The 12,264-nt window shown below is 39.7% G+C and overlaps 1 protein-coding gene across 10 annotated transcripts in view; it reads right to left on the bottom strand.

Annotated features, from left to right (window-relative positions):
- LOC115652604 (bifunctional heparan sulfate N-deacetylase/N-sulfotransferase 4) overlaps positions 1–12,264 on the bottom strand; it is a 181,870-nt gene that overhangs the window by 110,655 nt on the left and 58,951 nt on the right. For all 10 annotated transcript variants that reach the window (XM_030564875.1, XM_030564874.1, XM_030564869.1 and 7 more), the window contains one exon: positions 213–300. In XM_030564875.1, coding sequence (XP_030420735.1) covers positions 213–300 — 88 coding nt within the window. The remainder of the gene's footprint in view (positions 1–212; positions 301–12,264) is intronic.

Raw genomic sequence — 12,264 nt, 5'->3', positions numbered from 1 at the left:
GCTTCAGTGGGCCTTGGATTGGTCACTAAGTACTTGAGATGATGGAATACAGCACTGTCCCATTGCTCCTCTGAGTCAGTAATGACAAATAGACAGTGCTAAAAATTAGGTTTAAAATCCTGATACCTGATTTAACTGTAGCTACCTGAAAGCATCCTGATTTAAATCCTGATTTAATTGTAGCTACCTGAGAGCACAAAGTTCCTTCTTACCTGTGTGGTAAAACTTTCCTGAAAATCCAAGGTTGAAGGTAAAATTTGCAACCTGAGTGCGCAGTAAATTTTGAGTCTCTAGTAATGCCTGAAATAAATAAGAAATTAACATGCATTTAGAAAAATGAATATAAAATTTAGGAAAGCCTTGTATTAAAATTTGTGTCCACTGACGAGACATAAAATTAAAGTCTTCTTTAAATATGTTCTGTAGTTTGTTGTTGGGGTCATTCTTTTTTTCGTCTATTAGTGAATACATTTTGGAATTTAAGAAGGTGAGGGCCCAACACCACTGGCAAGAGTACCTAGCTTTGTAATTTAGAGTAATAGAAACAGGGCAAGATCCTACATAGACTTGTACATGTTTTGATGTTTGGCAATATTTGAACTCAGGTCTCTAGATGTAACAATATACTAATCAACTGAACCACCATAAACATGGTGTTTATAAGTAAAATTTGAATAATGAAATTTACTAAAACTCAAAATAAAGGTATTGCTTGCCAACCTGGGCATTAAAGGCTTTTGGTTTCACTTACCTGTTAAAACTTCTTTAAAATTGTAGCTTGTAGGCCAAATTTAGCCATGGTAAATGGACTGTAACTCCCTATTGACTTCAGTAGGAGTTGTGTGCATTTACCTCATGGCTATGTTATTATGTTTATTTTTTCTAAAAAAAATTTATGCTCCTAAAACATGCAAGTCTGATTGCACTGGAGACAGAATAGCTTCTGCCATCTACTCCTACTGTCTCATCAGTGTGTCTCAGGTCAATTTTGTGTACAACATCTGTACAAATAAAAGACAGAAGTCTCTGCGCACTTTCAGTATTTGACCTCACTGACGAGACTGCCAAGCAGTGATGCTTCCAATGGTAGTTTTTACTACATGAATATCTCTCCACTTGGGACTGGTCTGAGAACAACAAACATTTTACATCAGTCAGGCTATAGATACCAGCTGGATAATGCTTTCATGTCTCTACTGGCCTGGCCAGTTTTGAATTGGTGAAGAGCTTTAATTATCAGCAATCTTTTGAGCATCTATTGTGTTGATCTTAAGAAATAAAATAGAAATAGTCAAAAGATATAATAACAAAGTTCACAGTAGTCAGATATTTATATTCTTCCACTGTTCAAAGAAAGAGGCAGGCATTGGCCTACAGGTATTGAAACTCCAAGTAATACCTCCTTTCATGGCAGAGACATCTGGTCACTAATCATTACATTTGTCAGTTACAGGAAAATGCTTAGCCTAGTTGTCTCAGTGTTTGAAAGCTAAAAAACATTTCTGACCATCAACTAACTATGAAACATATTTGAAATTAACATGTATCTTAGCAGCTGAAGTCTGTGTTTATGATAACAGACAACTAAAAATGTTTTGTCATTTCAGACATACACTGGGCTTCCACACAACCTATGAGACAGTCAGCAAGTTTTTATTTTCCTTTATTTTTAAACTTAACTACATAGAGAATTTTAAGGCAGAGGTAACAAGAAGTTATTCAAGTAGTTTAAGAACTGTTATCCAAGGAAATAAATTAGCAAGGGACAACAACAAGTGACATCTAACTGCAGTAAACTGTGTGCTTTAGCACTGAATTTAAGAAATTAGTATTGTCTCCAGCCTATCTGGTTATACATTTATTAACTAGATCATTTTCCTTTTGTGACTCACCATACATTAGTACATCAGTGCTTGATCCTCACATTGTAATATTACACATTATGTATTATGAGACCAAATACAAAGGGAACTGGTAGATAAATGTAACAATTATGTTCCAGTATACTGCAATTATAAAATGAAGATGGCCAGCACCAGAAATACTCATTGGGTCAGAGCTTCAGTGGTTGAAAATTGTCATAGCTCCATTTAAGTCAATAGAGCTATGCAGAATGCCACCAGTTTAGAATCTGGGCCATTATTTTTAGAAACATAGTTTTCCAATATATGCAGTGCTTCTTGCATTTCAAATTGGTATGCTGAGCAAAATCAGTGTGGTTTGTCTTTGTGGATGAAAGACCCTGAAGTATTATCAATTAAAATATAGTATACCAAGGTATGTGAAATAAACTTGTTTTATCCTCTCATTTTTTCCTTTCCTTGCTATGTTATTTTGTAAGATCTTATTTCTTAAGATCACAAAAAGGGGAAGGGGGAAAGATCGAGAGAAGAAACATTCTCGTTAGGTCTCATGAAGTAAGGTATCATTAGAAGAGTAGAATAAGGAATAAGTTCTAAATCCTATAAACTATGGTCATATGATTTTCTCAGTCTAAAGGGTAAATGTGTCACTCAACATTTATTGCGAGCACCAAAGACCTTTGTTTTATCATTTCAGTATAACACACGTCACATATATTCATTTATATGGAAATTAATTTCATTTTTATTGTCTCATTGTATGTTAACGTTAAAGAGACACTATCAGATAGGTGAGTCCTAACATTTGACCAAATGTTATATTTTTTGTAAGTGTGGGGAATGTCTTACACAGATCTCAGTATCTTTCTAGAAAATAAACACAAAAAGATCAATCCTGCCTTGAGAATAATTGAACCCTTTCCCTATTTTTAATAATTACTTATTCAATCAAGATTCTCATTGACTCCAGCTGGCTTCAGCAATAATTTTGCTAGATGAAGAATACACTCTGTTGTGCTTTGTAGGCACAGTCCATAATAATAGGGAATACAGATCTGCACCACACCAGGAGAATGTCTCCTGGGTGCACACAGACCGCTGCATGCCTGCTTTTTTAAGGAATTAAACTTTTTACCACCTGCACTGGTGGCCAGCTCTGCTGCCTGCATAAGATTGCCAACTTTCTAATTGCACAAAACCGAACACCCTTGCCCCACCCCTTTTCCAAGGCCTTGCCTCTGCCCTGCCCCTTGTCCGAGGCCTTATCCCCCGTCCCTCCATGCCCCCTCTCTCTATTGCTCGCTGTCCCCCACCCTCACTTGCTCATTTTTACTGGACTCGGGCAGGGGGTTGGGGTACATGAGTGAGTGAGAGCTCTGGCAGGGTGCCGGCTCTGGGATGGGCCAGAAATGAGAAGCTCAGGATATAGGAGAGGGCTCTGGGTTGGGGCAGGGGTGTGGACTCTTGGGTAGGGCCTGGAATGAGGGTTTGGGGTGCAGGATGGGGCACTGGGCTGGGGGATGGAGCCGAGGAGTTCAGAGTGTGGGAGGGGGCTCTGGTCTGAGGCAGGGGTTTGGGGCAAGGGAGGGAATGAGGGCTCCAGGTGGCACATACGTTTTGGAAGGCAGTGACATGTCTCTTGACTCCTAGGCATTGGGGAGGCCAAGTGGTTCCTCATGCAAGCATCGTCCCTGTAGTTCCCGTTGGTGGAGGTTCCCGGCCAATGGGAGCTGGCGCTAGGGGCAAGGGCAATGTGTGGCGCTCCCTGGCTGTCCCTCTGCTTAGGAGCCAGAGGGACATCTCACCTCTTCTGGGAGCCACATGGAGCCAGGTAGGGAGCCTGCCAGCTCCATGCCAACCAGATTTTTAACAGCCCAGTCAGCACAGTTGAAAACTGGACATCTGGCAACCCTATGTCTGCATGGAGCCCTGGTTCACTCTTCCCTGCTCCCATTATGGCACTGTGTGACTCAGCAGATCAGGAATGGTGCAGTCTCTACATCCCTTGAGAGCAAGGATTAGTCCTTATGCAGGCTTCACAAGAGGGGTAGGTGTCTTATGCCCTCCTCAACCACTGCACAGCCACATGAAGACCAGGCAGAATTTGGACAAGAGGAAGGACATTTAAACAATGGGCATTTTACCTGATTCAGAACCAAACCTGGAGTCCTACAGAGGACCCTCGTTTCTTTTCAGAGGAAGCATTCCCACCATCAGAGGCTAGAGAAACCTTCCTCTGCTCTGCGGAAAAGCTCATCAGGTTCCTGATCTCCCCCACTCAACTTCAAAATCACCACCTTACTTCTTATATCTGTCATCAGCACTAGTTCACTGTTAATGTGTTATGTGGATTCCTTTGCAAACACTTATTTCCCCATTTCCCAGCTGAATACTTCTTCACTTTCCAGCGGTGTCCATCAAGCCCCCTCTCCCCAACATCCAAAATTTAGATCCTCCTCTGCTGCTCAGCTGCCACTTAGACCTGTAGGTGCCTAAATTTCTTCCAGAAATCCAGGACCCTAGCTCACACCTAGGCCCTGGGGGGATTGTCAGGCAGGTATTCCCCCACCTAGCTTGCCTGAGGGGCTCAATCCCATAGATATTCTCAGAGCATGCCTAACTCAGATAGAACACAGTGCCATAGCACCCTCGGACAGTATTCACAGCTGAGAATACCAAACAGAGATTAACACCTCTCTCTAGTCCAGAGTTAGGCACCTATGACCCAGATCCTCAAAAATATTTAGATTTCTAATTCCCATGGGAGTTAGGTGCCAAAATACCTTTGAGGTGGTGGGGCTATGTCCCTTTGGGGGCAGGGCCAGGCCCCATCCATCTCGTTAGCATTTCCTATAGGCTAGTTTAGTCCAGTTCCTGCTCAGCTTGCTGGCTTCTGTGATCCCATTCTTAGATGCCTAACTCTCCCTACACATTGCGTAGAGTCTGGGCACCTAACTTGAGACTGATGATTTCACTGGGCAGCAGGGCACCTAAAGTTAGGTATTACAGTGCAGAGCCTAAGTCCCCATTGTGGGTTTAGCCATAGATCGATGGTGGTATCTTTGGCCAGAATATTTATAGGCCTCTTCATTTTTGCTTATTATATCATCATTCAAAAAAAATCAATTTTAGTTCTTCTGAGTAAGGATTGCTGAATTGGGCAATTAGCATAGAATAACTATTTAGATATGGTGACCCACATAAAAAAACTGCAGATTCTATGGTAGATTCTAAGCCAGTAATTAAACTAATGTTATTTTATTCTGAATAAGTAAGTTAAGTAAATCTAATAAAATAATCATTTAACAAGGAAAGAACCACAAAGCATATCTAAGTTTGGTGAAACATTCATGACCTCATGCCAGGCTAAGCACATTTTTTTAAAAAGTAATCAAAGTGTTTCTTTCAAATAGGGCACTTAAATTAGGTGGAATCTTTTTAGAATTTTGTGTTTCAATTTATTAACTGATTCTTCATGTCAGTAAGCCTACTTTTCTCTAGGACATCCATAAGGTAAATCTTTTTTTCTTTATATTGCATTTACACTCAGCAGTATTTTACATTAATCTATGTAATTATCTTTTGTATGTTTGAGTTGCTTTGTCTTTATTCTTCATAATTGGTGCATCTATTAAGCAAGACTGATATTTTCCCATAGTGTCCTTGTTAATTACAACTGTAGCCTTCATTTGCATAATAAACTTTTTGGGGAAATTTTTGAAGTAACATTTCATGGCTAATAGGAAGCAATTTGCTATCCTTTATTAAGTACATTAAAACTTCATGCCTCAGACATCATTGACTGTAAACATTTGATACTGCTCAAATTTAATGCACCAAGGCATTTTGCTCTGCCATATTAGGTTTTATTTATGTGCTATGTTCTGGATTGTTAGGCACTAATGAGACTTCAGCTCTTTTTGTTCTAAGGCCTGAACACTAACCTCATTTTAATGAGTTCATTATTTTCTGCCTTCTGAATGGAAGGCAACAAATTTTCCTTTTAATTAAAGGTCAAAACACCTCTGGCTAAGGAAAGTGAAGAGGTTATCAAGCCCTTAGAGAATGGCTTTTTCTGATATCTACTCCAAGCAGAGGCAGATCAGATTGGGGTGGGAGATGTTTCTCTGGAAACCAAAGTTCTAAATTTAAGCTAAGTGATAACAACACTAAAACACAGTCGCTAGAGTTCCTTAATCATTGTAAAAAACAACAACAACAAACCCCCCCAATACAAAAACAAACTCCTAAAAGTCAGCCAAAGTAATTAAAGATGTTTTACTCTTAACCCAGAGGTCTGCATGGATCAATACCACTGCTAAAGCATGATCTGTTGTTTGAATGAGGAATGATTTACACATTGCTGAGGACAGGTGACAGACTAATTGAGCTGCAAAAACAAATCTAATATTTCTTATCAGTGAAAGTGAGTTACTATCAATATTTTTGGTGCTGCTTCTAGTGAGACAGAGAACCGTATGACGTGGTTAGTTAATATTTCCTTTTTATGAACATTCTATGCATATTCATGTGAAATTACAATGGCAACTTTAGACAGATTAAGAAATAATACAGGTATTCATTTGTATAGCACTTTGTCTTTAAAATGGTGTACAATGATTAGCTATTTAGAGCAAGATTTGCTACCCTAACTAATATTGAGTAGTATCTTATTTCACAAGACATTTCACTGGAAAACAAGACTACTTATGAGTAAGGTACTCCTCCTAAGTAAGGGTTTTTCTTGAGATGTCACTTCGTTCATGTGAGGCAGCACCTGCAGCAGGCTAACCCTGCAACAAGCAAGTCACTGGCAACAAATAAAAATAATAGCTCAGCATCAGGCCTACTTTTCCTCAAGGAGGTTCTGGCTGGTAGTAGTCTCTCAAGAGTTCCTGAGCCCAGCCAGGTTTCTCTCCTGGAGTGAGAGCTGGAGGTCTGCTTTCCCTCCCAGCAAACCCCACATTGAGCGGGGATGTTCCATTTTAACCTTTCCCTCCAAGCCTGATACCTGTTGAGTTTGGAGTGTAGGAGAGAGAGTGGTGGGGCCCATGCCTGACACCTACTTCAGATGTAGCAGAGTGAGATTGAGCTCACAGCTGTGATACAGAGAGTACCTTTCCAGGACCTGAGGAAGAGCTCTGCGTAGCTTGAAAGCTGGTCTCTCTCACCAACAGAAGTTTATCTAATAGAAGATATTGCCTCACTCACCATGTCTCTCTGAGCTCACAGCAACTTATTAACCCTTTCCTGGCCAAATTGGGATTTGTATACCCCATCACAACAATACCAAAAGATAAGCGGGGAGCGGGGAAAGGTATTTCTGCTCTCCAAACTATCTCTGATTTGCTACTACCATCCTGAATTATGCAATTTCCACATAATCATCCTAGAAAATGGCCTTTGCTTGGAAAAGTGTTTCAATATCTGACAAATATGGGCTAATAGGCTACAGTTGTGATATCTTTCATGGCCATATCATTATTTAAAGGTGATATGACAAAGTGTTGCAAACATACGGTAACCTTCCCAATGCTCAGTGTCATAATTCATGGTGGAGGAGATCCTTATGCAGACTAGAAATTCCATTATTACCAGTTTCTCTTCCTTTCACATATCTTATCCCCCCACCATCACCACTGTCTAATGAAATCATGCCTTGTACTTTGTACTTCCATATATACTTCCAGTTTTCTGATGCCTCCCTTCTTCTCACTTGCTACCTTTAACATCTGCCATTAATGCGTTGCAGTAATATATCACAGGGGTTCCCAAGCTATGGTCCATGGAATGCTTGCTAGAGGTCTGTGGAATGCTGACTGGTCACATAGTGCTGGCTCTGCTCCTCATTAGCAGCTGCTAATTTGCAGAAGAAAGCTAAAAATACAGTAAATAATTTCTCAATGTTTCTTTTCCATGTAAGCACATTTGTAGTTGTTACAGGGATGTGCATTGAACATGAAAGGGTGGCCTGTAAGTACAGGAGGTGAATCCCAATTCCATCTCTCTCTGGTCTATGCAATGGAAAAGCCCAACAATTCCTGATATAGAACTTTTAATCTTCAAAGCAACCGTAGTCCTCACATCTCTGAAGTATTTTACCAAGTATCAGACTCACAGACAGGAAAATTAAGTAGAGAAATTAAATGGTCTAACACTAGAGAAAGAGTCCGTGTTCACAGTCCAATGTTTGGACCACTAGGCCAGCTCATTTTTTTAAAAAGAATGACAATCCAGTCTATTTTAGCTGTACTGGTCCTTGCAAAAACGGACAATGGGTTAGATTCTGACCCCATTGAAGTCAGTGGAATTTTTACCATTTATTTCAATGGGTCCACTTGAGAAAGACAACATGAGTGTAATACAATGGTCCATTCCCTCTTGCTGGCAGGAATACTCTGCTCAGCCTATTACCATTTTGATCATACAACATCCTCTACAGTATTCGCTACCAGATGGACATGGACCAGTTTTGCCAGAAAATTTAAATTCTTCCCTTCTCGCACATGATGCTGTACTTTGGGGCAACCTGTTGTTGAAAATTGACAAGAAATCATTAAGGTGGAGAGAGTGCCTCATCAACATGGCTGACCTGGCAGGTAAAGAGAGTGGGTAATGCTTCAGAAAGGTGGACCTCAGACAAATTAGAAAAGATTTTGTCTGACTTTTTAGAAATATTTTATTAATTCCTAGCATAGAGAAACTGAGATGTCAATCTCCTTTTCCCCTTCTTCTCTCCCATCCGCCATTTCATTCCTTTCCTTTTCCTTTCTTCACATTTCTTTGTTTTTTGTTCTTTTGTCATTTTCTACTCTCCTCTTATTTAGTTAAAAAATCAATACAATATAAATAAAAAGAAACTTTTTGACTACATAATGTATGGATCATAAATGTGTGGAGCCAATATCATATCATTGAGTTATGAGATAGATTTTTAACAACATTTAAGCATCTGTAGATAGGTGCCTAGTGGGATTTTCAAAAGTGCTTCAATAGTTAGGTGCCTATATGGCATTGAAATCAATCAGCATCTTTAATCTCCTCTATATCTTTGAAAATCTGGCCCTTTGCAACAATTGCACAATTGGAAAACCCACTCTATAAGCTAGAATAAACAAGATTTTGTGTTTTCCCATAAAACTGAGTTTGAATACACATCTGTTTTTAATAGCATGTTTATGTTGAAACAATAATTGATGATTTAATATCTCTTATTATATAATGACATATGTAAAGTTCCAAGAATATAAAGCAGTGAAGTAAAACTCTTCCATACAGACAGCTGTTGTGAAGAATAATAAAACAGATGAGCCACAATAAAGAAAATGGTGATCACCAAAAATCATGGCAGGAAAGAAGGGCGACATTATTTGAGGCGGGGGTAGATGGGGAGGAAATTGAGCACTCGGGCAATGCTCATTGTTCTCTAGACAAATGACCAGTTATGGGAAGGCAGGCCAAATTTTACACTGATTTACACCTATGCAACAGGTCATTATGTTATTTAATATCATGAAAACCCAAGGAATCCTGAAAATATAGAGGAAATGATATCTAAGGCAATGGAAAAGTATTTTAAGACCCACCATTGGAAATACACCAGTAAACATATTGAAATATAGAATTAATGAAGCTGCTTGGATGCAACTCGGATCAGAATGTGGCAGTATGTCATCCAGGAAACACTGAATGGGGACACTGAGGTAACATTAGCTGTTATCAAAGGCAAAAATGGACACTTTTAAGGATGACACTATGTGAGTATGATATGAACTGTGTACAGTATGTGCAAAACTTAATATAAAATAACAAATAATTTTAAGTGTAATATAATAAAAGCCTCTAAGACTTATGAGAAGTGTCAGGATTTTATATTCTAAGGTAAGCAACCTAGATATTTATGCTGATGATCTGTCTACAGTAGGGGTCGGCAACCTCTGACACGTGGCTCGCCAGGGTAAGCAACCGTGGAGTGCTGGACCAATTTGTTTATCTGCCGTGTTGGCAGGTTCAGCCAATCATGGCTCCCATTGGCTGCTGTTCGCCGTTCCAGGCCAATGGGGGTGGCAGGAAGCTGCGGCCAGCACATCCCTTGCCCGCACCGCTTCCTGCCACCCTCATTGGCCTGGGACAGAAAACTGCGGCCAGTGGGAGCTGCGGGCCACCGAACCTGCCAGCGTGGCAGGAAAACAAATTGGCCTGGACCACCAAGGTTCTTACCCTGGCGAGCCGTATGCCAGAGGTTGCTGACCCCTGATCTACAAAATATCAAATAGGTTCCTGCTTGCATCGCAATCTTCAAAATAATACCCAGTCTCCTCTATTTGTTATTTCACTTGTCTCCTTCTTGTGCTTGTGCCTTTGTTCCTATTCTTCACGCTACTCCTGACTCTTAGATCATCCTCTTTTGAGAGCACCAAGCGCCTCATTTTTTTCCTTCGAACCTCCTCTGGGGGCGTATGGATCAACATTCTCATCGCGCTCCCTGTCTATACTCAGCCTGGTCCGGGGAAGCTAATGATCCAACCAGTGGACCAGATTCATTGATGAAAATCCTGGTCTTGCGCCACCTGAGGCACATTCCGCATACTCTAAGAAGAAATCCCCCTCTAGCCTCATTTGTTTTAATCAGCTTTCCAATGCTGACTTCTATTAGAGTGTCATCTCCTCCTTTTCTTCAGTCTAATTTAAAGTACCGACCAACCAACTGCACACCACAACTTCAAATCTACCAAGACAACTGAAAAACTTCAAGCCTGACTTTGCCCTGACAGGGTGCATTTCCTATGAAGCTACATCTGTGTAATTGAGGACAGGATTCATCCTTCATACTCAATTATAGAAAATCAGTAATTCTTTTTATTTGTTGTGACCCTTTCCATTCCTTCTTTACTGCTTTCTTCATCTGTTATCATCATAGCTTCTATTTGTCTAGTTTTAGGATTTCTTCTTCTGAAGTGATGTATACTCTCAACTCCCACTTAATGTTCTGTCTCTACCTTTCCATTTAAATCAATGGGAGCTGAGGACAATTTGCATCTCAAAATGCTCAGTGCCTTGCAGTACTGGGCCCTTCGGACCTGTTTTAAAGTCCGTTGAAGTCAATGGAAGTTTATCCACTGATATCAAAGGACCAGGTTCCTAGACTGTAAACTGGGATTGTATCTTTTCTATTTTTATTATTTCTTTAAGATGCTATAATAATCTACGGTGCCATATACATAATACATAATTAATATTAAGGAATCTGATGATACCAAACACATACAGCCTGTCTACAGGTCTATTTTTTATTATATAGCTGTGACTCCAAGCTTGACTCTCTACTTCAGTCTGCTTAGCATTGCCCTTACTGTGAAGTCCAACAGGATATATCCATTTCTTATATGCATAAAGGAGTAATATTTTGTCCTCATGTGTAATAAATGTATTACAAATAGAAGAATTTATTTTTCTTGACTGGAATCTCCAGTTTAGAACTACTTGTGCTGCTATTTTTTAACTCCTAGATCCAGAAAATTGTCAGGAGTCTAACTGCACATAATTCAGTACACAGGAGTGCGTCTGTTCCAGGAAAGCGTTGACCATTTTCAACAAAGTGGGATGAATGGGGTAATATTGCTCCAAATGCATCAACTACTCATGAGTTATTGACTAATAGCATTGCTATACAGTGCTGAACATGGCATTTCATTAAACTGTTGGTGCTATAATAGTGATAATGCATCTTAAAGAATTGCATGACCTGGTGCAAAACTTAACCACCTAGTCAATAAGGATGGTAAACAGTGGCTATTTTTCTCAATGAAGAAGCAGTCTCTCTCAATTAGCATGAACACTGAAGCTCAGATATACTCACCTGGTCTGATTAAGCTTGCTGTAAGCTTTAGTAACCAGAGACTCAAATCAAAGCAGAGCTATAATATGATTAACAGGGAGACATATACTGACAATAAACAATTGCTAGGTGAAAAATATAGAGAGGAAAATATGCTGTTTTTATTTCAACAGGAAGCCAATTCAAAGGTTCAAGTCAATTCAATCTAATTGCTCTCATTATAAGTCACCCAAGAAGATCTTAAAGCGTTAAAATAGAGTTCACAGCCCGGACCCAAACTGAGTAGTCACTGAGCCTGTCCCTTATTCCATCACAGCAGAGATAAAGCTAATCTTCAGTGAACTGCAAGTAAGGAACAACTGTCTGTAGTAAAATGCTGTAATGTGTGCAAGAAATCTACAGGCTAGTTTTCAAACTACTGCTGGCCCTCAGTATAAATGAGATTGCTAATTTAAAGTGATCTGAAAAATACTAATAGAAAACTAAGTTCTGTTGAATATACATTTACACCAGTCCAACTAAGCTGAATTCAATAAAATTGGACAGGTAAAACAGAGCAGAATC

Source organism: Gopherus evgoodei, chromosome 5 (assembly GCF_007399415.2).
Source record: "Gopherus evgoodei ecotype Sinaloan lineage chromosome 5, rGopEvg1_v1.p, whole genome shotgun sequence".
In the NCBI taxonomy this organism is placed as follows: Eukaryota; Metazoa; Chordata; order Testudines; family Testudinidae; genus Gopherus; species Gopherus evgoodei.
Note: the sequence above shows the minus strand (reverse complement) of the source record. Positions and strands in the feature narration are given on the sequence as shown.